The sequence below is a fragment of the Rhinoderma darwinii genome, chromosome 12, assembly GCF_050947455.1.
Source record: "Rhinoderma darwinii isolate aRhiDar2 chromosome 12, aRhiDar2.hap1, whole genome shotgun sequence".
NCBI classification, from domain to species: domain Eukaryota; kingdom Metazoa; phylum Chordata; class Amphibia; order Anura; family Rhinodermatidae; genus Rhinoderma; species Rhinoderma darwinii.
The window spans coordinates 83,084,026-83,111,275 of NC_134698.1; the positions used below are offsets into that span (position 1 = coordinate 83,084,026).

Here is a 27,250-nt window from a genome sequence, read left to right on the forward strand (position 1 = left end):
TTGTTAAATAAACTCGACTGTATTTAGAACGGTTCTGACTTTATACAACAAAGTTTCAGGTCCAAAATCCACACAAATAAACATTGTTTTAATAAGAAAATCAGGAAAAACGGGAGGAGACGTTTCCCTGCGGCAGCGTAGAAAACGGCAAGAAATATAAAACCTGGAATACAGGCAATAAAATAAAGTCTAAAATACGTAAAACGCCGCGCTTGCTGGTGCGATGCCTGCGAAGATCTCACGTCTTCAAGGTTCATAGAATTAAGGCCGAGGTTGTGGAGTCCGAGCCGCAGCGTCAGTCGCTGAAAAGAGATAAATATGAGATTAGAACACGCGGAAAGTTCTCAACTAGAGGCAAAATGAGGCGTCCGATGTCAGAAGGGGCCGCATGTATCTATGTAGCGAGCTCCCCCTAGTGGTGACTGCATATATCTGTATGTAGCGAGCTCCCCCTAGTGGTGACTGCATATATCTGGTGACTACAGTAACCGTATTATCATAGTGCAGATTCCCTTTAAATGTCTACAGGGGGTGCGGAGCTCCAACCATTATAAAGATTTATTAAGAAATCAGTACATAATGTTGGGCCTAATCACAACCTGGTGTTATAAAAGGTGGAGTTTCCTTGCAGTTGATGAGGGAGTGTGGATAGTGGTTTGGTAGAACAGCATGAGATAGTCTATAGTGGGGAGGGCTCGTACCTGGCTTGGGAGCGGGTCCACGTCAGAGCGTGTCGGGGAGGGACCGGGATCTTCGGATGATAAAACTCACAGTCCTGCCGCGTGCACTGATTGCTGAACCTGCAGTGCTGAGAACACGGATACAAAGTAAATGACCTGAGTAATAGTTCGGATCCCTGTGGCCCCCGGTGCTGGACATATAAAGGTCTTATTACACGGCCCGATATGGGCTGTGAAAACGGGTGCCGATCCACGAGACAGCTTGTTGTTCGGCACCCGTTACTCCAATCACTCGTCCTCACACATTTCTATCATGTCGGCAGCGCGGCCTTGTTTACACCGTGGGATGCGCTGCCGACAAGGAGAATATTTCTTGCTGCATAAACGATACGATCAGCTGATGAACCGGCGTTTGCTCATTCCTCGTCTAATCGGTGCCGTTATATGAACGCTCCATTGGCCGGTGTAAAGGAGCCTTGAAGCATCACAATTACCTTGGGGTGATAGAACGGACACTCGGTCTTCTTACAGGCTGGGAAGTATCTGCATTGCTGCACCACAGGCGGAATATGCGCTACTGAAAACAAGAGAAATTCTGCTCATTCAAAAGGGAAAAACAACATTTCCAATGAGAATCGGTCAAAAGATACGAATTGTCCCGTGAGAGCAGAAGTGCCCCCATCAGGAGAGCAAACCAGAACTAATAAGCCATTGGCTACTGAGATCAATGGACGGCCGGTTTCCACTGCTTTAAGCTGCAGGACACGGGTCCTCTATGTTGTAGATTCAGATCCCTTGTTTTACATGGAAAGACCAATTATTAAGAGGTTTACTACCTAGATGTCGCTTCGCAAATACCTAATAAATTATAGCACTTTTTATACTCCAATCACATTCAAAGCTGTAGTCACAATTCTGCTGGCTGCTGCTTGAAATCGGTCAGCACTATAAATGCTCCCCACAATCAGGAGATTAATATAGAATAGAATCAGACTCCTGGACCTGCCTCGTGCAAACATTGGTCTCCCAGAATATAAAATAGCAGCAAGTAGATCATAGCAGAATTGTGAATGCAGCTCTGACTGTGAATGGAGTATAAGACAAAGTAACTCCGTAGAAGAGAAGTAAAGTTGTCGGACATTGAATCTACAGGTAACTAAAATGGTGTTTATTGGAAAACCTACTGACACAAACGGAAGCCAAGGTATCAAGGTCACGATTAACCTGTTCCTGCAGCGCGATGTACTATTGCGTCGTGGTGGGGGAGGTGATGTTTGGAGCGGGTCTCTGCTGTGTTTTGCAGCTGACACCTGGGACTAACGGCCAGGAATACCAATCATGCTGTTCCCGACTGTTTAACCCCTTAGATGCTGCGATCAAGAACGATCGAAGCATCTAAGAGGTTAGAAACAGTGGGGGGGGGCCAATGGTTGTCATGGCAACCCAGGGGCCTAACGAAGGCCCCCAGGACTGCCTTTCTTCATCTCCTGTTAAGCCATGTCTCTGACCCAGCTTAACAGTGGCCTGTAAGAATGACAATCTACTGTAATACATTAGTATTGTACCAAAAATTTTTTTAGTAGTGTCAAAAAAATTAAAAACTTTAAAGTTAAAAAAATCAATAAATAAAACCACCTGGTATTGCCAAACTATTACAATATACCATTATTTAACCCGCACGGTGAACGCTGTATAATATATATATATTCCGGCTCTCACGATGTGGCGACAAATCACACATTTTATTTTAACAATTAGTTTCTTCCTCGTAAAAAGTAGTAAGACATAAAAAAAAAAACAATATAAATTTGGTATCACTGTAATCCTATTGGCCGGTAGAACGCAGTTAACATGTTGTTTTTACCATACAGTGAAAGCCTTAAAACCGAAAGCCCTCAAAATATCGAGGAATCCGTTTTTTTTCCTATTCCACGCCACAAATTTTTTCCCAGGTTCCCACTACATTATTTGGTACAATAAATGGTGCAGTGAAAAACTACAACTCGTCCCGTAAAATACAGGTCCTCATATGGCTTTAATCGATGGGGGGAAAAAAAAAAAGTTATGGCTTTTGTTTTTAAGGTGGAAAGGAAAACATTTATATCCAGAAAATGTCTGCCGGGAAGGGGTTAAAAAATCTGGCACAAAACGGTGACCATGACCCTTAAAAGCCGCCTTGACTACGGACCATCACTGTCCGTCGCATAACGGATTAAGACGTACCTGGTTTTGCCAGAGGTGCCGGGAGCCGGCGGCTGGCGTGCGTATACGGGCAGTCGGCCTTCGCGCACTTTGCATCAAACTTACAATTTGGATGTATGAAGAAACATTTCTCTGCAAAACGGCACTTGGGAAAAGCTCTGGAGGAAGAGAAACAGACACGATTCAGCTCCCCGTGTTCCGTGATGCGTCTGATCTGCCGCACAGGCAGCCGTCACCCGCACAGGCAGCCGTCACCCGCACAGGCAGCCGTCACCCGCACAGGCAGCCGTCACCCGCACAGGCAGCCGTCACCCGCACAGGCAGCCGTCACCCGCACAGGCATCACTGCTGCCCTATGGGGGGGGGGGGGTAACCGCAGACCAGTGAGTGTCCTCCTTCATACAGAGCGGCTCCTGTGTGAACGAGCTCTAGACATGGAGTATTCTGGAGGAGCGACCCTGTGAATCAGACCCCCCCCCCCTCTTAGGTGCAGGATTCGGGGGGCGCACTTACTTGCAGGGTGTAGTGGGGTGTTGGTAGGAGCAGCGCTCTGCATTCTTACACGCCGGCCAGTACTTGCAGCGCTCCAGGATCTTTGCCTTGGTTGGAACGTCGCTGGACTCTGAAACCGGTGGACGGTAAAAGGGACTGGTGTTAATCAACATACAATGAAGGAGATTTTATATCTGCCCCGATAGGAAACTGATCTCCAGAAGGTTGTGGCAAAAAACACAAACCGTGACTGTGAAGGGAGATCAAATACAGGACCCTTTTTTTCCAGTGCATCATATATATCTCCCCCCCCCCCCCCATGTCAGATTGGGGGGCTGCTCACCACTTCTGCACTCTATGAACTTCTCTCCAGGTATAAACACTACAGATGCAGCAGAGGTGAGTGTGTATTTTCCCCTTTTATGTCCGGCCTGGTTACACGGCTCATCCTAATCTCCCTGGTTTGACATCGGACGGTGGATAAAGCCGCTCTATTACAAGTCTCATCCGGATACATTTTCCGGGTGGATTTAGATCTCATCACCTGTAAACACTCCACCTGCGGCCGACGTTACGGATACGATATGTGCTGGTGTGTGGGCATGAGGTGGGACGTACCATTCATACTGGCTGGATCCTGCAGGTCGGGGGGACTCGGCTCTGTCCTACTCAGCGTATTGTACGGTCCTGAATAACTCTCTCCGTCTTCCGTGTAACACATCGGTTCTTCTTCTGGTTCTTGGTCAGAGATGTATCCCGGGGGGCTGGGGACCCCTTCTAAGGTTACTATAAATTTTGGACTTGGAGGTTTTTCAAGTACCACAGTCTCCCTGATCAGATAAAACATAATGCATTGTATTGTAATATTACACACACGTGGTTTGTAATGCAGCCGCCTCTTACATCGCTGTATTAGTCGTTGCTAGAAGCTGCATTTAGACAAGTTGATATCATGTCGACCATGAACATTAAAACTAAGTAAAAACTGTAGAAAAGGAATTAAGCAAAAATAAAAAAATCCTGCATCAGGTAAAGCCTCCATTCTTTACACTGCAGGCTGCATCCAGAAAATTCTACGATTAAATCTTAACAGCTTCATTTAGGTTTGGATCGCCTTTACAGGTTTCTCAGTTGGCTTTTAATGTTAAAAATAAAATCAGAATACTAGAGGAAAACTTCTGTCTGATGCTTTACATTGCAGCTCCTCTTACAATGATGGGGACGTTCATTGTGGGGCACATAAATGCAGGCGTGTACAGGCGGTATTCAATAGTGTGGAATATCTGATAATCCAGCGCCTCTGTAGTCCTGAAGTTGGCAGATTATCAGCATATAAAATAATAATAATAATACTGCACTTAGTGGCGCTGGTACTCGCCAGGGATTCTCGCATGTCACGTACCTGGGCTGGATTAGTCGTACCGGCGGCGGCGGCTGACTCTCTGGTGCTGTGGGAATTGCTTGGACTGCAGAATCTTTGGTGATATTTGGCCTCTTGAGGATGAAGGAGCGGCTGTCTGCAGGTCTGCGGCTCTCCATCTCCTCATCTGATAGATACAGAAATGCACGAATAACACGGAGTCTCCAGGACACGAGCAGAATAACACACAAGACATATACACGGATCACGCGTTTCACCTGCAGGTCATTCCTGTTCGGTTCACACGCGCTACTTTCAGCCGTTTGAATCGGAACGCCTATAGACATCTGCCCATTGATTCCAATGGGAAATACAGCGTTCTGTTCAGATGGGGCTTTATTTTACGCCTCATTTTCAAACAACGGCACGTAAAAAAAACGCCCCGTAAGAAAGAAGCGCATGTCACTTCTTGAGCCGTTTTACATTGACAAAAACGGCCGTAAAAAACGGCTGAAAATCAGAGGCCGTTTTCCCATGAAAAGTGCTCCGTATTTTCGGCCGTTTGTTTCGCGTGTGAACATGGCCTCACTGGGTAGAAGAGTTCTCATTAGGCCAAGTTCAGACGTAACAAATTAGTTGCAGCTTCTGCACCTAAAATCTGCAACAAATGATAGTACAAATACAAAAGCCCATCCAAAATGTGGCAGAAATAAATCTAAGCGGATTTAAAGAGGCGGTCACCAGTTTATAACTTCCCCATCTCCTACCTAATCAAAGAGGCGCGGAGTTTGTTTTTTGAAAATCGTTTATTAGTGACAAAGTTCTGATCTTTTACATTTATGCAAATTTTTTGTAAATGGAGTCGACATCTGGTTGTTCTCCCGTCGCTCCGGGGAAGGAACTGTGGAAGTGACGTCACAGCGCGATCTCGCGAGATCACACTGCTGTGAATAAAGCTGGACATGAATGAAGACAAGTGTAGGACGCCGATTGGCCAGCGTCACTCTTCTTTACAAAGCCCACTTGGGCATTTAGAATAAACCTAAAAATGATCAGAACTTTGTCAATAATAAAAAGTTTTTTTTTTTTTTTAAAAAAAACAAAAAAACTGCGCCTATTCGATTAGGTAGATAGAGAAGCGTTAAACTTGTGACAGCAACTTTAACATGATCATCAAGTCTGCAATGAAGGGGTTTGTCTGATGAGAAATCTAATGGCCTATCCTGAGTGAATGGGAGAATGCTGAAATACTCTGCACTGCTGCTACGAACGTGACATCGTTATGTAGTGCTGATAGGGGACTAATGTCGCTGTATGTAAAGTGTGAGACACGTACAGAAGAATTGAGGATTTTGACTGAAAAGCTTTGCTGCGGAACTTGTAGGAGACGGAGATACATAACCGAACAGCAGAACGTTGCGTGTAGTAACAACGTGAGAACGACGTAGTCTGCAGCGGCCGCCTAGGTCTAACCCTCCTCCTACACGTGGTCTCCCAGGGCAACAATCTACACAAAGCCCCTCACAGCAACGAGTTAGGAACTCACGGGGTCTCTGAACAACAGATTAACAACTATTTTAGGTCACTACAATGACGCTCTAGTGTTAACATCGGAGTAAGATTCTGCAAATTCTTACTCCCCCGGGAACGGCTCCGCTCACCAACTGTGGTCTCTGCTCACAAGTCACTATGGCCGCTGGCCTTCACGTGCTCCTCTCTGGATTTCCTGTTGATCCGGGATCCGCACGTGTTGCCTGCCGGTTCTGGACACAGCCGGTGAACATGCCGGGGATCTCCTAATCCCACTTCTCCCTATGTCTGTGGCTTCACTGGCAATTGAGAAACCGCTCTCATCTCATCATCTTCCTCCTCCGCTGCTGGTTCAAATCCAACTGCACATGACCAACTCCACTCTGGGCCCCGACTTCCTCCAGACTGCTGCATACATTGGGGACGGCTCCCTCTGCTGGCTTGGTGGTATCTTGCGGCATTACACCCTCCCCCCCCCCCACCGGCTAAAGGGTGGTCATCCCGACAACTTCAGTTCTCAAGACAAAGTCTTCATATCTGGTGGCCATTCTCCTAAAGTGCGTGCGCTGAGACGGACACAGGGGTGTGGGGTCCTCTTTCTCCGCGGTCCCATCTGCACTTCTAGCTGTTGGCGCTGCTAGCTCTTCCCTTCTAAGGGTCCCACGGTGGGCACTGGGGGGATCCACCACTCCTTAATGGTGTCCACTGGTACAGGAATGAGAGCAGACACTGGTTTTGCCTCAGGTATACTCTCCCCGAGTAAGGCCTGGACTTCCACTGTAACTTCCCGCCTCTTTTAGCTGTTCGGTTCCGCACCATCACCCGGTCACCACGTTGCAAAGGCAATTTCTTTAGCTTGCGGTTGGGCGTCGGTGTTTGGGGACCCAGTCTCCGAGCCACAATGTGGTACATCTCTTGGACTCTCCTCCGATATTCTGCCATCCAAGTCTGGGGTGTCCAGTTTTCATCTTCCCCTTCAGTTTGCATATTAAGGGGGCATCTCCCGTTCCTTCCAAACATCAGTACGACGGGCGAGTACCTTGTGGTGGAGTGCAGTGTTATTATACACCCACACGAGCTCTGCAGTGTAATCCGGCCACAGCTTTCTGTTCAGGCGCTCACATGCCCCATTTCCTTGCGGGTGATCGAGTCGTCCGGGTTTTCCTTATCTGGTAAAGCCAGCATAGCTCCCCGATCACTCTGCCCTCAAAAAAGGCGCCCTGATCTGAATGCAGTTCGGCAGGACATCCGTATGGCAAAATGAAATTCCTCCGCAGGGATTGTGCCCGACTCTGCCATCTGGTCCCGAGTCAAAACGGCTACAGAAAACTTTGTGAAAAGATCCTCGATGACCAGCAAGTACTTATATCCCCGTATAGATTCCAGCACGGTCAGCGGGTCCATCATCACAAGCTGCAGCGGATAATGGGTTTGAATGTTACCAATTGGGGCCTGTTGGTCTCCGGCCCCGGCCAAGCTACAGATGCAGCAACGCCCACACACGGACATCACTACTTTCTGGAGATTGGGACAGTAGTGCAACCGTTGTAGCCACATTTATGTTTTAGCCGGCCCGAAGTACCCCTTCTTTTCATGTATCCCCTCAACGATTCCTCTCCTCATCGGCAGGTAACTCCACCTGCCAAGTGGGTCCGATTTCAGTAGGAAGTTGAAATCTTCAGTAAAGGATTCCTTTTCGTAAAGCCTGCGGATCTTTCTGCTGCCATAGCTTCTTACCATCGGAGGTCAGAGCCGTTCGCTCCTCCCGCACGGGTTGGTAGTTGACCCGCAGCCATTCCTTCACTCTGGCAATCTGTTGATCCTGAAGTTGGCGGTCCTGCCATTCTTCACAGGACCCTTCCACCAGGGCAGCCATCTCAGGTACCATGCCTTGGATTAGAGGATTTTTTTCGTACTCGGGTTATCTGCATGAAGTCTGGAGTCTCACCTGCCTCCCGGTCGTCAGCGGCTCCACTGACTAACGAGGCGACAGTTTGGCAGGAGACCTCGATCTGCAGAGAGAAGATGCTGGACGTGCCACCAGGAAGGTCACCGAGCTAGACTGTCCACACCGGGGTTCTGCAGCACATCAGGGGGATTTAAACTAAAGACGCCTGCAGTTGAGGGGCAAATTGCAGGAGACCATAGTGTGCCCCAAAATATAAGCAATTGACTTGTAGGAGGGATCCCAGTCGTTAGGGCCAAGTTAAACGGAGTTGAACTGCTCTGTTTGATGGATACCGGCTCCCAGGTCACCACTATAACCCAGACGGCATGAGGCCCACTTCCCAGCTGTCGTTTGTCGGGGGGAATGCCCACTGGTCGAGATTGAAGGGTGCCAATAATTTACCCATTGGACAGACTGGGGTTATGTGGGCCAACGTTGAGATTTGGGGTCGGACCATGAAAGAGAAGAGGGTGGTGGTAGTAGAGGATGGTATGGAACCCAATGTGCCAGTAATTTTGGGCATGAATATGCTGAAGGAATTAGACGGATTGATGGCTCAAGAGTCGGGACCTAGGTACTGGAAGGGTGTCCCGAGCCAGAAACACCCTGCAAAAGACATGTAAACAGTGTAGCGCACAGGCCACCCTTTATGGACTGATGGGGAGGATGGGGCTCGGTAAAAGTTCCTCCCTCTGTACCCCTAGTGATACGGGCTGGTCACAAGGTTCTGTTGCCACTCCCAGTAGGCACAAGCTATCAACCATGGGGCACAGTAGTTATGCTTGAACCAATGCTGCAGAAAGAGGGGAATAGCGGTAGGCCGAACCCCGTGTCCAGTCCAAGGGGGGCAGGTCCTGGTGAGATTTATGAACCTTAATAATTTTGATGTGACCCTGGCTCCTCAGGAATTGATTGCTGATGTACATCCAATCCAAGAGGTGCAACATGCCTAAGAACATGAATGTCGGGTCTACTGGTGCGGATATGGATACCCTTACACTCGAATAGAGGCGAGCACGGTGCCAATGATCGGGGAACAGCTGTTGAAAAAGGTACGCCTGGAAGAGGCCCAGACGTCCCCGAAAGAGCGGGATCAGTTGGCCCAGGTCCTAGGAGCACACCCAAATGCTTTCTCCCATCACGAGGTGGACTTTGGGGTGACAGACTCTGCAGCATGAAATCCCTACAGGACAGGCAACACCTATTTGACAACACTATCGAGAGATCCACCCCCGGCACTAAACCAAGAGGTGGAAGCGCTGCTCAAGCAGATGCAAGAGAGTCAAGTGGTACGGCCCAGTAAAGTCCTTGGGCGTCTCCCGTTGTATTGGTAAAGAAGAAAGACGGGACCAGACGGTTCTGTGTAGATTATCGACGCCTAAACGCTTGTACAGTACGTGATGCTTATCCACCTCCGCGGATTGAAGACTCCTTGGCAGCACTGGGACAGGCCCGCTACTTCCCAAACCTCGATCTGGGCAGGGGGTACTGGTTGCCAAAAATGATACAGGGCAGTGTTTGTCACGGCCATGGCACTGCATGAATTTCTGAGAATGCCCCGGCTCCTATCAGAGGTTAATGGAGCTGTGCCTGGGAGATAAACCATGAGTGCCCGCTTACCTATCTTGACATTATCTTTTCTGCCGCTTTCAAAGAGCATCTAAATCGGATCCTTACCTGATTGGAAGAGCATGGGTGGAAGCTGAAGCCCCAAATATGTCATCTGTTTAGGGAGAGTCGAGTACTTGGGGCACAAGGTTTCCAAACAAGGGGTCCAACCCATGGACTCGAAGATCTGGGCAGTACAACAGTGACCAAAAGTAGTGAATGACGGTCGTTCCTAGGGTTAACCAACTACTACCGAAAGTTTATGAAGGACTTTGCCAAGGTGGCCGCACCCTTGTATGCCCTGCGTGCTGGGGGAACTCCTCCAGAAACAAGAGACCACTCCTTTCGAGCGTGGAAGCTGCCCATGCATTCTGTGAACTAAAGAAGTCATTGACCAGCGCTGCCATACTGGCCTATGCAAACTACACAAAACCCTTTGTGTTGCAGAGGATGCGAGCCTGTGAGGATTGCGTGCGGTGCTCACCCAGGTACAGGATGGCCAGGAACAGGTGATTGCAGACACGAGTCAAACTCTACGTGAGGGTGAGAAGAATCCTGCGGCATTACATGTACATTACTTATCCTGAGTTACATCCTGTATTATACTCCAGAGCTGCACTCACGATTCTGCTGGTGGGGTCACTGTGTACATACATTACATTACTTATCCTGTACTGATCCTGAGTTATATCCTGTATTATGCTCCAGAGCTGCACTCACTATTCTGCTGGTGGAGTCACTGTGTACATACATTACATTACTTATCCTGTACTGATCCTGAGTTACATCCTGTATTATACTCCAGAGCTGCACTCACTATTCTGCTGGTGGAGTCACTGTGTACATACATTACATTACTTATCCTGTACTGATCCTGAGTTACATCCTGTATTATACTCCAGAGCTGTACTCACTATTCTGCTGGTGGAGTCACTGTGTACATAGATTACTTATCCTGTACTGATCCTGAGTTACAATCTTTATTATACTCCAGAGCTGCACTCACTATTCTGCTGGTGGAGTCACTGTGTACATACATTACATTACTTATCCTGTACTGATCCTGAGTTATATCCTGTATTATACTCCAGAGCTGCACTCACTATTCTGCTGGTGGAGTCACTGTGTACATACATTACTTATCCTGTACTGATCCTGAGTTACATCCTGTATTATACTCCAGAGCTGCACTCACTATTCTGCTGGAGGAGTCACTGTACATACGTTACTTATCCTGTACTGATCCCGAGTTATATCCTGTATTACACTCCAGAGCTGCACTCACTATTCTGCTGGTGCAGTCACTGTGTACATACATTACATTACTTATCCTGTACTGATCCGGAGTCACATCCTGTATTATACTCCAGAGCTGCACTCACTATTCTACTGGTGGAGTCACTGTGTACATACATTACATTACTTATCCTGTACTGACCCTGAGTAAAATACTGTATTATACTCCAGAGCTGCACTCACTATTCTGCTGGTGGAGTCACTGTGTATATACATTACATTACTTATCCTGTACTGATCCTGTGTTACATCCTGTATTATACTCCAGAGCTGCACTCACTATTCTGCTGGTGGGATCACTGTGTACATACATTACTTATCCTGTACTGATCCTGAGTTACATCCTGTATTATACTCCAGAGCTGCACTCACTATTCTGCTGGTGGGATCACTGTGTACATACATTACTTATCCTGTACTGATCCTGAGTTACATCCTGTATTATACTCCAGAGCTGCACTCACTATTCTGCTGGTAGAGTCACTGTGTACATACATTACATTACTTATCCTGAGTTATATTTTGTATTATATTTCAGAGCTGCACTCACTATTCTGCTGGTTTTATTAGAAACAGTCAGCAAGCTTGCGGACAACCACCACCTACGGTTAAGCTAAACAGGCGAGCATTTCGTTTTCTATACATAAGTTGTTTTCCTGGTGTAAAAACAACTTACAAAAATGCAAATTATCCTCTAAACATTGAACAAGCAGAGAATGATGGGTAAATTAAGATCAAAAGCCTGCAGAATTGTGAGTGCCACCCTGGAGTATTCGGGTATGTTCACACTGCTAGAAATACAGAGGCTAAACGACGCCAAACATCTGCCCATTGATTTCAATGGGAAAAACTGTGTTTTCGTTCCCACAGTTCCCAAAGAAGCCATTTTTCATTGGGTCAATAGAAAAAAACAGCTCCAAACAAAGATTGATGCTTAAAAAACGTCTGAAAAACAGCCAGATTTTGCAAGTGCAGCTAAACGTTCGACAAACGTCTGACATGTCCGAGAACCGAGACCCCCACCAGTCGCTAGAATGAAGCCGCTTCGTGTCTGTTCGGCTTTTTCCGGAAATGAATGTATCGGTGACCGAACCTAATAGAAAGTCCGAGCCCGTGCTCCGATACATCGGCTTTCCGGAAAAACCGAACAGACACGAAGCGGCCGAGCGCTCACACGAGACCTTCAGCGGCTTCGTTCTAGCCATTGGTGGGGGTCTCAGCGCTCGGACATGTCAGAAGTTTGTCGAACGTTTAACTACAGTTTAAGGCTGGGTTCACACGAGCACATTAACGTCCGTAATGGACGGACGTATTTCGGCCGGAAGTCCCGGACCGAACTCAGTGCAGGGAGCCGGGCTCCTAGCATCATAGTTATGTACGATGCTAGGAGTCCCTGCCTCGCTGCAGGACAACTGTCCCGTACTGAAAACATGATTACAGTACGGGACAGTTGTCCTGCAGAGAGGCAGGGACTCCTAGCGTCGTACATAAGTATGATGCTAGGAGCCCGGCTCCCTGCACTGCGTTCGGTCCGGGACTTCCGGCCGAAATACGTCCGTCCATTACGGATGTTAATGTGGTCGTGTGAACATGGCCTAATACTGGCAATGTGCAAGAACACGGCGGGGCAGATTTACTACTTAAATCGAGCCAGAATTCCGTACGCCACATTTAATGGTTATAGACACTTTTTTGCGCAGCGCTCGACAAGGGGCGAGACTGATCAGGAAAGGGGTGCGGTTCAGCAAAAAGGCTCCATGGCTTAAAAATGTGGCAATTTTGGTGTAAAAACACTGATGAACTTAGGCTTCGTTTACATCTGTGTCAGGGCTGCGTTCAGGGGTCCCATCGGAGCTTTCCATCTGGGGAACCCATGAACGGCGCCCTGACTGAAAAACTGAAACTCTAGGTCCATTGATTTCACTGGTGACGTATCCGGTGCAATTGGTTCCGTTTGTCACCGATGTTTAAGGGTTCCGTTGTTTTGATGGAATAAATACCGTAGTCGACTGCGCTATTCATCCCGTAAAAACAGCGGCTCCTTACACAACGGTGACAAACGGAAATCATTTGCACCGGATCCGTCACCATTGAAGTCAATGGGGATCCAAATGGAAAGCTATGGTTTCCATTTGTGGGTTTGGATTTCGTACATGGGTTCCCGACGGAAAGCTCAGACGGAACCCATAAACGGAACCGGACGCAGATGTGAACGAAGCCTAAGAGACGCTACAAGGAAGAGAAACACGTTTAGCCCGATGCGATGATTTAGTGGCGCACGCTGTATGATACATTTGGCGCATTTTCTGGCTGCCTCTTCTAGGTTCACACGGTTTATGACTTGGACAGTGATAGTAAATCTGCCCCAGTGTCTGTACCAAACATTACACAAGTGGACAGGGCAGACACCTTGTCTCCAGAGCGGAGCTTCAATGGAGGGATCGGGTTGAAGTCTTGAGAGAACGTCCATTCTGCGTTGTTCTTCTGAAACAAAACCACCGCAATGTAAGAACGAATCCCTAAACGACACCGGGCATGAAAGGGTCTCCCCAATTCCATCTGAAAGCAGGCGCAGGGTGCACGTAGAGCGGTGTCGAGGCAACGTACAACACCTGAGCGCCTTGTGGAGGGTCCTGTTTATGAGAACAACCCGCCCCGCGCACCCTGCGCCTCTCCACACCCAGACATCGAATTGCAGGAAAACTTGAAAGGAAATCTCCGTTTTTAGGTTTATGCAAATTCCTTCAGTCACTTCTTAGCCCCAGCGCACATTACACGAACCGCGCACAAACACTACAAATAAAAGAAATCAAAAGGGGACCAAAAAAAATTAACCGCGCGCCAAATTGACTACATCGTCACAGGGATTTTGTTGCAGTGTTACACATGGCGAGGCCACGCACACCAAGAATATCGCAAAATAAAGGAAATGCCCGTTAGAAAAACCCATCTACACGACGCGCGCTCCGACCTGCAGGTGAACCAGTGTCTTTTGTTGCTTTGTTTTATAAATTACCGCACATTTGATACTTAAGTTCACACCCAAAAACTGAAGTCACAAAGCGAACAGCCAAATAACTGGACGTGACACTTTTTTTTACACGCGCCGCGTCCCGCGATCTTCAGCCGGCGCATCACCGAGCCCCGTGACCACTCAAAATCCAAGAATAATTATTCCATAATGAAAAGTTCTGCTACATTTTAATATACTCTGCTTGCTATAAGTGAACGTAAACATTCATTGTTTACATTAAAAACCCGACAACTTATCTTGATCTAGTTCTGCTAGGACAGGAGAAGATTTTGTTACAATGTGTAAGTTCATGCAATGCTCAGAGCATCAGCAACACAAATCCCTCTCCTGTGCTCCAGGCTGAAAGCACTTACCTGCACTGACACATTGTGACGCGCTGTGTGAGCAGAACTAGGTCTCATGGTTTTAATCTCTATAGCTTTATTGAACACGATTCTGTATAAGGCCCCAAGCGCACAAACGTAAAAATAGTCTGCAATTACGGTCCGACATTACGGACCCATTCACTTCTATTGTCCACAGACACCCTCCCGTTAATTTACGGGAAGGTGTCCGGGCCGTAGAAGTGTACCCGCAAAAGACAAGACAAGTCCTATCTTCTGCGGTTTACTGGCCATGCTCCCCTACTAGTATGGGAGCACAGCCCGAGAATGCAGGCGGCTGTCTACGGCCGGGCACGACTATTTTTCATCCATAGATCCGTAAATCATCCGCATTTGCGGAAGTTTGTCCGTAAATACGGTCCGTAATGCATCGGTATTTACCGATCCCCTAGAAAAAAACACGGAGGAATCTTGGGTAATCCCCTGGCGTCGCGTAGCAATGCTTCTGTAATTACGGTCGGCTACAGATCCACATACATTGCCGTCTGTAATTACGGAAGCGCACATAGGCATTTATGGGGAGTCCGTGCCGTAATTAGACAAAAAAAAATAAAAAAAGAAGAGGACATGCTCTATAAATACGGAGAGGTGTCAGCGACCCATAGAAATTAATGGGTCCGTAATTTCGGATGAGAAATCCGGTCGTGCGCATGGGGCCAAAGTTGTAATTTAATGACCTCATACTCTGATCCCTGTCCAGGGCGCGGTTCTGGTTAGTGATTGACCGTTATATACTTATACAGGGAATGCTGTCAATCATTGAGTGACTCCGCCCCCTGGACTCCAGAGAAAGCAGGGAACAGATCCAAATACTACCAAGTCTTTCCACATAAAACTACCTTCAAAGTCGGCTCCGCACCTCCTGCTTTATTACATGCTGCAACGGACAGGAGCGCGTACAACACGGCAGCTTCACTTTACGTCACCAATTTATGCACAACAACAAGTCGAGGGGGTAAATAACGCAGTTGTGGCGAGCGCCCCGTACCTGGCATGGTGTCCATAACGGCCGGTTCCTCAGGCTCCTCCTGGTAGCGCAGCACGGAAGCTCTGCTCTTCAGAAGGATCAGCTCCTCCTCGGGTATGAGACGGGTTCTTGGAGCAACAGGCACCGTCTGCTTTGGGGGAGCTTTAGGGTTAGAGACATAATGAATACACAGGAGACACGACTTCTAATGACCGTCTACTGATCGCTGCACAGATTATAGAAGAAACATTGATGGAAACGGCTTTCACTTAATAGCGCCATAGATCGACTCCTACCCCTCAGGGTTACTGGCCCTTTAAAAACACAATGGTTATGTTGTCACAAGCCCTAAGAATTGTAACACTGTATACAGAGCATATCCGTTCCAATGTAACACAAGTCACTGTGCATTTTGTGTGCAATGTGTCACCGTCGAGACCCCCACACATCAAGTTAAATTATACATCCCCCACCCATCAAACCCACGGACATAAGAGAATGACCTTCATTACCTGTACAGTAGTTTGTAGTCTTTGTGATCGACTCTTGGGCTTCAGATATGGCTTTCAGAATGAGGTTCTTGTTGGCTTGTTTTGAGGGGGGGAGGGTAGGTCTAAGAAATAAACAAAAAGGTTCTGAATTTATAAACTCAATGAAAGCATCATGCTCATCCTCACAAACGCTGTGTGCAGACACTGAACAAGCAGCAAATTCTGGGAGATTTCAGCTCTGAAGCCTGCAAAATAGTCAGTGCAGCTCTGGAGTATAATACAGGATGTAACTCAGGATCAGTACAGGATAAGTAATGTAATGTATGTACTCAGTGACTCCACCAGCAGAATAGTGAGTGCAGCTCTGGAGTATAATACAGGATGTAACTCTGGATCAGTACAGGATAAGTAATGTAATGTATGTACACAGTGACTGCACCAGCAGAATAGTAAGTGCAGCTCTGGAGTATAATACAGGATATAACTCAGGATCAGTACAGGATAAGTAATGTAATGTATGTACACAGTGACTCCACCAGCAGAATAGTGAGTGCAGCTCTGGAGTATAATACAGGATGTAACTCAGGATCAGTACAGGATAAGTAATGTAATGTATGTACACAGTGACTCCACAAGCAGAATAGTGAGTGCAGCTCTGGAGTATAATACTGGATATAACTCAGGATCAGTACAGGATAAGTAATGTAATGTATGTACACAGTGACTCCACCAGCAGAATAGTGAGTGCAGCTCTGGAGTATAATACAGGATATAACTCAGGATCATTACAGGATAAGTAATGTATGTACACAGTGACTCCACCAGCAGAATAGTGAGTGCAGCTCTGGAGTATAATACAGGATATAACTCAGGATCAGTACAGGATAAGTAATGTAATGTATGTACACAGTGACTCCTCCAGCAGAATAGTGAGTGCAGCTCTGGAGTATAATACAGGATGTAACTCAGGATCAGTACAGGATAAGTAATGTATGTACACAGTGACTCCACCTGCAGAATAGTGAGTGCAGCTCTGGAGTATAATACAGGATAAGTAATGTAATGCATTAAGAGAGTGCCTCAACTTACTATGTAGATTAATATTAAAACTAGCTGATTGATTAGAATTATAGGGTACTACCAAGTTTTATTGCGGTCAATGGTAATTTTTTTGCAGTAGTTTCTGTGCTCGGTGGGGGGGGGGGGGGACGACGACAACGACGACATTCAAGTATTGGATCTCGGTGTTCCTCATTAATAACGGATAGCGCGGCCGCCTCAGCCGCAACAAAAGGTTCATGTCTCATGAAGGTCATCGATTCAACTAAAACGGATTGGGGGGGGGGGGGGGGGGGGGGTAGCAAAACTGAGAAAGCGGCGCACACAGGCGAAGGACACATTTTCGTGGTAAAATGTGATAGGTCTGTAAGTTCCTGTTCCGCCTGCAAAAAACTGTGTGGAAAATCTGCCTCAATTTCTTCAGGAATTTTGACCTGCCGGCAGAATACTTGCAGCGTTTTTTGCTGCGCTTGTCGGCCACAGCCATTGGGCACCGCTGGCAAAAAACTCAGCGAAAACCTCTTTCTTTGCCTCCCATTGACGTCTATGAGAGGTCCAAGATGGAAACGCCCGGAGAAAGGGCATGACGCTTTTTTTTCCCCGCGAGCGTTTTATTCTGCTCGCGGGGGAAAAAAACGCCTTCCTCTCCAATTGAAATCAATGAGGCAATTTTGGCGAGTTTTCAAACACGGTTTCAGCGTAAAAAAACAAAAAACTCAGTGTGAACTAAGCCTTACAGCTTCTAGAAATTCCCGAAAATTTCCTCACATCTGCACCAAAGGTGAACCTGCATAACCCCAAACCACTATATCCCGCACACAGCAGACGGAATATGGGAAGAACCGTAACCGTGTGCAGAGGAGCCGCCTCACTAACATAGTGTTATGCCTGGTAAGAAGACAGGGGGCGGTGTGACTTCTATGGTTGAATCTCTGAGCACCGATCCTCAGCCCCGGCACTAAACACAACACCATCGTTTTAAACGCTCCTCAATTTTATCACTGTGAAATCTATTTTGCTACCTCCTTTCTGGACGAGAAGGCACAGAGACGCTGCTGGATAATCCGGCGACCCGGGACAGGTCGTCGTCCTCATCTTCCTCCTCCTGCAAGTCTTCAGCCAATCTCTTCACTTTCATCACAGAACTGGCCACTGGCATCTTCCTCTTGCGGGCACTGTCCGCCTACAACAAACAGGCTCTTAGAAAACACAAAGGGTGGATGGGGGTGTAGTGGGATCTTCCTGTATTATACTCCAGAGCTGCAGTCACAATTCTGCTGTTATTTTACTTCCTGTAATGCAGGTGGGCACTTCACAGTACCTGGAGATAAACCGATAAATCATAAGAGCAAGCTCTGCATAGACGCTAAAGTGGCAGGGCATGCTGGGAGAATACAGCTCTGAAGCCTACAGAGCAATGAATGCAGCTCTGGCTTTCTGCATAGGTGTCTGGAGTATAATACAGGCTGTAAGATTGAGACTTTCACTCTATTGCCGGTTTACCAGCCTGGTGTAAGAGGACCAGAACTTACCTCTCGTGCTGCTCGGTCCATGGTTGAGGCCATAACAGATACGTAGGTCTCTTCAGAGCGGCTCACATCCGGAGGATCGTACAGCTTTGTGGCACCGAGCGCCCGGTTGACCTGGAAACCCTTGGGTCTTGTAGACTGGCCGCTGCTTTGCAGGAGTCTTTGAACGGTGCTGCCCTCCGTAACCTGGTAAATACTTTGGTTGCTTCCGGGGGGTCTGTAGAGTGGAGCTGCCGGCCGCTGGACTCTGATACTGGCGGGAGCAGCCGGCCTCTTCCTGGAGTACAGCGAATTGTCAGGTCCGTAGCTGAAGTCGTCATTGAAAGGGTCGTCAGAATCCAGTTTGATGTCAATGACGGCTTCTGAGGGGGAGAATTCATACATCGGCTTCACTGCAGAGGTAATCCGTGCAGCCGTGCCAACATCAGAGGAGACCCTAGAAAATGGGGGAGAAAACATACAAAATCATAATGAACGCTGAACACGAGACAAGAAAATACATTGTATATGGTGAGGGGGGGGACGCGGCACCCGTAGCTTTCCCTGGATCTAGATGAAGAATTCACCAAGAGATTAAAGAGTCAGTAAAAAAAAAAAAAAAAAGAATTACGAGGCGGGAGTCCGCTGACAACCCACAGCCATAGCATTATATTCCCATTAGAGGACCTAGAGATCTAATAGAAGGGTGGGGGGGGTGGGGGGGTCACCTCTTTTGGAAAAATTAGGAACCAGCCTGTTCCATTGCTTAGAACAGCTGATCAGAATAAGAGGTAACCCCATGCAGCGGGAGCCCCAGTAATCCGCTCATGATTGGGCCGACGCCAGCAACAAAAAAAGGATGATCCAAACTGGACGTCCCCTTTATGACTGTGTATTTTTTGCTTTACATCAGTAATAGTCCCTCCTGCTGTCCAGGAGCCATTAGCACTACCTGACATCTGCAGATCGCGGAGCTTGCGATTCGTTGTCGGACTCGCTGTGCAGCCTCTCCTGCCTTGGCAGTGGAGCGTCTCTCCCAGAATCCTCTCTGTTATGGGGCAGGCTTTTCAGGGGAGGCATGCTGCTATTGAAGATGATGGCCTCGGACGCTTTCAGGCTATTGGTTTCTGGGAGGAAATAGACGAAAAAAATAAATAAATCACCAACAGCATTTTAAGATGAAACCAGAGCACGATCAGTCCCGCGATTTGGAGCGATTACTGAGATACGTTCACATGTCGCGGTACTGGTGCGGCAGGAAGAAACCACAACTGTACATACAAGTGTTAGTGGGGTGACTACTGGCAGCTTAAGCCGATCCATGAAACGCTCCCCGAACCACGATCCAGATCACAAAATGATAAAGTGGTGTCCCAATATTTATGACATATCGATCTGATATACCCCAAATGTCTGGTTAGAGGGGGTCTGACCATGACACAAGTGGAAAACACCTTTAATTCTGAGGTTTTCCTTATTTAAGCCAAAAAGTAAAATCTACAAAGACATTAATCGGGGACAGGGAACGCTCTGGTTATAAAGAAAAAAAGAAATGCAGCAAATCCTAAACATGTGACCGTAACGTTATGTCGCTAGCACATGCCACCGATGCCCCATTAATGTGACCGATCGCTGGGACATAGTGGCAGCGGTGCTAGGACGGCACTTTTTTCAGGTGGTCACATGGTTAACCAAGGACTAAAGAAGTCTGAACACGCAGTCTCTGGGGAGAGCGGAGACAACGTGGCAGAACACCTTCCTGGTGCCGCTACAACGCCATTCTAGGAATCGTCAGGGGTAGGAGGTCCGACTCCCACCGACTGCACATTGGCGGCCTATTCTACCAACACCCCTAATGTCTATCCTGATAAACTCTTCAACATCCAACAAGATCAATAATAAAGATGAACAAATTATTTCCATTTCGCCAGTTCACGATTCACCGGTCACGATTGGCACTGGGAGGATCAACTCGCCGGCTCGGAGATTCGCTTTTAACCCATTAAAATCTATGGGCTGCAGAATCTGTGGCGCCTTCACCTTCACCCCCAAATATCCATGCACATAAAATCTCAGACTCTCAAAATCTATAGGACAAATGATAAACCCACAGACCTGGAGTGACCGTGCGCAGCTTATCCAGTACGCCCTGCAGCCTGGAAAACACAGAGAAAGGGTGTTATAATAGCGTCACACTGTAACAAATAGCCAATCGTCTGCTGCTCACACATCTCAGGACATTTGTGCTGATGTGTTCAGCTCTTAGAAGAGGATCGTGGCCCGTACAGGTTTGTAGCCTCTGGATGTAAACAAAAAGGTTACATTCACTGACCGTAAACAGAGGTCTTGAAAACGTTGCGAAACCAACAGAAAGCGGCAGAACTTTTAAATACACAATGATGAAGCTTGATTTATTTAACACTAAACTAAGTGCAATTCTACTAGATACTATTTGAAACAGTCTGCAAGTTTGTGGACAGCTTGTGTGTTCCCTCCATTAGATGACTGTACAGTGACTTGTGTAGAGACATCACTCCTCAAAATGTAAGTAACCAGAACAAGCTGATCACAGACACCGGAGAACCAGCAGAATAGTGAGTGCAGCTCTGGAGTATAATACAGGATGTAACTCAGGATCAGTACAGGATAAGTAATGTAATGTATGTACACAGTGACTCCACCAGCAGAATAGTGAGTGCAGCTCTGGAGTGTAATACAGGATATAACTCAGGATCAGTACAGGATAAGTAATGTATGTACAGTGACTCCACCAGCAGAATAGAGAGTGCAGCTCTGGAGTAGAATACAGGATATAACTCAGGATCAGTACAGGATAAGTAATGTACACAGTGACTCCACCAGCAGAATAGTGAGTGCAGCTCTGGGGTATAATACAGGATATAACTCAGGATCAGTACGGGATAAGTAATGTAATGTATATACACAGTGACTCCACCAGCAGAATAGTGAGTGCAGCTCTGGAGTATAATACAGGATATAACTCAGCATCAGTACAGGATAAGTAATGTAATGTATGTACACAGTGACTCCACCAGCAGAATAGTGAGTGCAGCTCTGGAGTATAATACAGGATGTAACTCAGGATCAGTACAGGATAAGTAATGTATGTACACAGTGACTCCACCAGCAGAATAGTGAGTGCAGCTCTGGAGTATGATACAGGATGTAACTCAGGATCAGTACAGGATAAGTAATGTGATGTATGTACACAGTGACTCCACCAGCAGAATATTGAGTGCAGCTCTGGAGTATAATTCAGGATATAACTCAGGATCAGTACAGGATAAGTAATGTATGTACACAGTGACTCCGCCAGCAGAATAGTGAGTGCAGCTCTGGAGTATAATACAGGATGTAACTCAGGATAAGTAATGTAATGTATGTACACAGTGACTCCACCAGCAGAATATTGAGTGCAGCTCTGGAGTATAATTCAGGATATAACTCAGGATCAGTACAGGATAAGTAATGTATGTACACAGTGACTCCGCCAGCAGAATAGTGAGTGCAGCTCTGGAGTATAATACAGGATGTAACTCAGGATCAGTACAGGATAAGTAATGCATGTGCACAGAGACTGTACCAGCAGAATAGTGAGTGCAGCTCTGGAGTATAATGCAGGATGTAACTCAGGATAAGTTATGTAATATATGTAAGTGCCTCTGCTGTATGCTGCTCTATATTGTGCAGAGTTGTGGGTTTCTATAGTGATTTTTGCTGTCACTGACTTTCCATACATGTTCTCTAGTTTTCCTAGAAGTTTCTGTGAGAAATCACAGCTGTATCAAAATCCACACACATGAAGTCTATTGGACGTCTCCCGTCCAGTGAGAAAACAGAGCCGAGTTATTATCGCATTATAGGAAAACCAATGCCGGTAAAAAGTCGAGAGATTTCCCATAGGAACCAGATTGCAGGTCTTACACCGGATTCCTGGGTCTTACTTTGAACACAATTCTCTCGATACATTTTGGGCGCTTATAAGGCCTCACATACCAAATATTAGCCGGCCCTGAGACAGCAGGTGGGATAAATATACCAGACTTTCCTATTAGGATATTCATCTTTCTAGAATGGCTGTTGGGTACTGACGACCTTGTCACATCCTCTGAGTGCGCGAAAACCACCGGCGCCTGACGGAACACGTTGACTTTAATGGGCTCCGTTGGGTTTCATAATTACGCAGCATGCGGTGCTATTATGTTCCGACAAAAACTAAGGAATCTGCGATGGAAGCTCCAACACCGGTGTGAACAGAGCCATAGCCAGTTTCCCTCTCCTTAAAGCCCCACGTAAAACACACACAATACGGTCCGCAATTACGGTCCCGCCCAGTTCGGTTGGCCGCGGACACCTTTCCGTATCGCTATGGAAAGGTGTCCGTGCCGGGAAATATGGAGCATGTCCTACATTTTGTTTTTTTGCGGGTCGTGCTCCCATACTTTGTACGGGAGCACAGCACAAAAATGCGGCCCGTGGCCTGAGAGTGTCGGCGGCCGGCCGTGTGCACGAGGCCTTCATGAGGATTCTTATTCCCTGGCCTGTTTTCCATCACCCTATACCCAGCGTTTTCGCCACGTGCCAATTTACACCCTGGACCCCTCTAACCTCTTCTAGACATGAAGTTTTTAGTGAAGCCCCTTATCCCCCTTATCCCGCACTGGTTACTGAAGGCTGCAGATATCTGAAGACTAGAGAACATTCAGACCTCAATGTGGACGGCGGACGACCCCTTACAATACGCGACATCTGCGGAACATCTTTCCTACATTATCAGATTTGACAGAAAGGGAACCCTCTCCGCTTCTCACTTCAACTGGTTTTCATAAATCTGCCACATTGCCCATTATTCTAGGGAACGAACGTCAGAATATGGGAGCAGCGATCTGATTGGTTGTAGTCAGTGCCCCGGGGGACAGAGTCAGTTACCAGGTGGTGAATCTGCCCGTGTTATTCCCCAGGAAGAGCGACAGGTCGTCCGTCATCTGATCCTGACTCTTCTTGTTCGCCACCATCACCATGATGTAATCGGGGAGCTCCTCGTCTACATGGAGAAAAAGGGGCGAGATGAGGTAAGGGGTGGGGTGGGATAAAGAGGCGAGATGAGGTAAGGGGTGGGGTGGGATAAAGGGGCGAGATGAGGGGTGGGGTGGGATAAAGGGGCGAGATGTGGGGTGGGGTGGGATAAAGGGGCGAGATGAGGTAAGGGGTGGGGTGGGATAAAGGGGCGAGATGAGGTAAGGGGTGGGGTGGGATAAAGGGGCGAGATGAGGTAAGGCGTGGGGTGGGATAAAGAGGCGAGATGAGGTAAGGGCTGGGGTGGGATAAAGGGGCGAGATGAGGGGTGGGGTGGGATAAAGGGGCGAGATGAGGTAAGGGGTGGGGTGGGATAAAGGGGCGAGAGGAGGTAAGGGGTGGGGTGGGATAAAGGGGCGAGAGGAGGTAAGGGGTGGGGTGGGATAAAGGGGCGAGAGGAGGTAAGGGGTGGGGTGGGATAAAGGGGCGAGATGAGGTAAGGGGTGGGGTGGGATAAAGGGGCGAGATGAGGGGGTGGGGTGGGATAAAGGGGCGAGATGAGGGGTGGGGTGGGATAAAGGGGCGAGATGAGGGGTGGGGTGGGATAAAGGGGCGAAATGAGGTGTGGGGTGGGATAAAGGGGCGAAATGAGGTGTGGGGTGGGATAAAGGGGCGAAATGAGGTGTGGGGTGGGATAAAGGGGCGAAATGAGGTGTGGGTGGGGTAAAGGGACGAAATGAGGTGTGGGGTGGGGTAAAGGGTGGGGTAAAGGGTGGGGTAAAGGGTGGGGTAAAGGGTGGGGTAAAGGGTGGGGTAAAGGGGCGAGATAAGGTAAGGGGTGGGGTAAAGGGGCGAGGTGGGGCTCAAGTCAGGCGGTGTGGGGTAAAGGGGCGAGATGAGGCAAAGGGTGGGGTAAAGGGGCGAGATGAGGCAAGGGGTGGGGTAAAGGGGCGAGATGAGGTAAGGGGTGGGGCGGGATAAAGGGGCGAGATGAGGTAAGGGGTGGGGCGGGATAAAGGGGCGAGATGAGGTAAGGGGTGGGGCGGGATAAAGGGGCGAGATGAGGTAAGGGGTGGGGTAGAGGGGCGAGATGGGGTAAAGGGGCGAGATGGGGTAAAGGGTGGGGTAAAGGGGCGAGATGAGGTAAGGGGTGGGGTAAAGGGGCGAGGTGGGGTAAAGGGTGGGGTAAAGGGGCGAGATGAGGTAAGGGGTGGGGCGGGATAAAGGGCGAGATGAGGTAAGGGATGGAGCGGGATAAAGGGGCGAGGTGGGGCTCAGGTCATGTTCAAAGAAACAGATTTACATTTACTTCAGATTTCAGGAACTTACCAACGTACGCCCCGAGTTCCTGCAGCTTCCCTTTAATGGCCGTCTGCGGAGAAACCAACAAATGAAGAGGAACGGCAACAGAACACGTGCAGACCCCTCGATAGTGTACAGCCCCCCAATATACACACATCCCCCCGTCACTAGTGCACAGCCCCCCGATACACAAACACAACCGACACTAGTGAACAGCCCCCCGATATACACACATCCCCCCATCACTAGTGCACACTCTCCCCCGCACCAATATACAAATCTCCCCCGTCACTGGTGCACAGCCCCCCGATACACACATCCCCCCACCACTAGTGTACAGCCCCCGATATATACACACATCCCCCTGTCACTAGTGCACAGCCCCCCGATATACACACATCCCCCCGTCACTAGTGCACAACCCCCCCCCCCCCCGATATAGACACATCCCCCCCCGTCACTAGTGCACAGCCCCCCCCCCGATACACACACAGCCCCCCCCGTCACTAGTGCACAGCCCCCCCCGTCACTAGTGCACAGCCCCCCCCAATATACACACATCCCCCCCGTCACTAGTGCACAGCCCCCCCGATATACACATATCCCCCGTCACTAGTGCACAGCCCCCTGATATACACACAGCCCCCGTCACTAGTGCACAGCCCCCCCGATATACACACAGCCCCCCGATATACACACAGCCCCCCAATATACACACATCCCCCGTCACTAGTGCACAGCCCCCCCGATATACACACAGCCCCCCGATATACACAGCCCCCCCAATATACACACAGCCCCCCGTCACTAGTGCACAGCCCCCGATATACACACATCCCCCTTCACTAGTGCACAACCCCCCCCGATATACACACAGCCCCCCGATACACACATCCCCCCCGTCACTAGTGCACAGCCCCCTCCCGATATACGCACAGCCCCCTCCCGATATACGCACAGCCCCCTCCCGATATACACACATCCCCCCGTCACTAGTGCACAGCCCCCTCCCGATATACACACATCCCCCCGTCACTAGTGCACAGCCCCCCCAATACACAACCCCCCCCAATATACACATCCCCCCGTCACTAGTGCACAGCCCCCCGATATACACAACCCCCCCCGTCACTAGTGCACAGCCCCCCCGATATACACAGCCCCCCAATATACACACAGCCCCCCGTCACTAGCGCACAGCCCCCTGCATATGCACACATCCCCCCCAACTCTAGTGTACAGCCCCCCCGATATACACACAGCCCCCCCAACTCTAGTGTACAGCCCCCCCCACCACTAGTGTACAGCCCCCCAATATACACACATCCCCCCATCACTAGTGTACAGCCCCCCGATACACAACCCAACCGACACTAGTGAACAGCCCCCCGATACACAACCCAACCGACACTAGTGAACAGCCCCCCGATACACACATCCCCCCCATCACTAGTGCACAGCCCCCCATATACACACATCCCCCACCACTAGTGTACAGCCCCCCAATATACACAGCCCCCCCACCACTAGTGTACAGCCCCCCCATATACACACATCCCCCCCGTCACTAGTGTACAGCCCCCCCCCATATACACACAACCCCCCCACTATACACACATCCCCCAATACTAGGGTACAGCCCCCCCCCATATACACACAACCCCCCCCACTATACACACATCCCCCACCACTAGTGTACAGCCCCCCAATATACACACATCCCCCCGTCACTAGTGTACACCCGCCGTCACATGACTCCCCCCTCCTCCTCCTCAGCCCGTAACTCCTCGGGTCACATATTCGGGTGAAGCCCCTGGTTACCCGTTCTTTTTCAGGACATAGTTACACACCCGGATCTTGCGGCTGATCTCAGTCCCGATCTCCATGGCGCCGGGTGTGAAGCCCCGCACACGGGGAGAAGAGGCGCCGGTTACCGGAGTGTGGAGCAGGAGAGAAGGCCGCAGTACAGCGCGCACAAGGATCACCGACAATATGAGCGTCACAGCGACACCCGGCGGAGCGGAGGAGGAAGTACAGTCCTGAGCGGTGAGCCCCGCCCACCACCTGTCCATCATCCAGCACTAGTCTTGCAGAGCCACGCCCTGTATAACATCTCTTCTTGCTGTCTGTGGATAAAAACCCATCCCGACCTAGTCCTGCTCAAACAGCTGAGAGTTTTCTACAGTTGAAGACACCCGCAGTCCAAATGCCCTTCATAGAGCCGTTCACAAAGACCAGTCCTTGTTCTGGGGGTCCTAGTAAGGGTATGTTCACACGGCAGGTTACCAGGAGAAAACATCCCCGTAATTTCAGTCATAACGCATGTGCAGTAACGTGTCAAGAAGTGACAGGT

General features: G+C 48.7%; 1 protein-coding gene across 5 annotated transcripts; it reads right to left on the reverse strand.

The window, feature by feature from the left end:
- Positions 1–26,897, reverse strand: ZC3H14 (zinc finger CCCH-type containing 14). Of its 5 annotated transcripts, none has more exons than XM_075844375.1 (17): positions 26,748–26,897; positions 24,925–24,967; positions 23,509–23,623; positions 20,674–20,714; positions 19,511–19,685; positions 18,583–19,015; positions 18,073–18,233; positions 16,013–16,113; positions 15,522–15,662; positions 13,526–13,597; positions 4,777–4,921; positions 3,993–4,204; positions 3,396–3,504; positions 2,904–3,040; positions 1,175–1,257; positions 702–808; positions 1–302 (listed from the first exon to the last, which is right to left on the reverse strand). In XM_075844375.1, the coding sequence occupies exons 1-17, from the start codon at positions 26,781–26,783 to the stop codon at positions 296–298; spliced, it is 2,118 nt and encodes a 705-aa protein (XP_075700490.1). In that variant the 5' UTR covers positions 26,784–26,897; the 3' UTR covers positions 1–295. The 5 variants fall into 5 exon arrangements, with proteins under 5 accessions (XP_075700490.1, XP_075700491.1, XP_075700489.1 ...); XM_075844376.1 differs by having other exon boundaries at positions 1,175–1,254; positions 13,526–13,600; XM_075844374.1 differs by having other exon boundaries at positions 13,526–13,600.
- Positions 26,898–27,250: the final 353 nt, after the last annotated feature.

Bases quoted from the DNA above. Each gene is read 5' to 3' on its own strand.
- ZC3H14 (XM_075844374.1), bottom strand. From the start codon at position 26,783: ATGGAGATCGGGACTGAGATCAGCCGCAAGATCCGG. The intron at 3,041-3,395 runs GTAAGTGCGCCC...CTCTTCCTCCAG, and splicing joins CACCCCACTACACCCTGCAA to AGCTTTTCCCAAGTGCCGTT. The intron at 1,258-2,903 runs GTACGTCTTAAT...TCTTGTTTTCAG, and splicing joins GGCACCTCTGGCAAAACCAG to TAGCGCATATTCCGCCTGTG.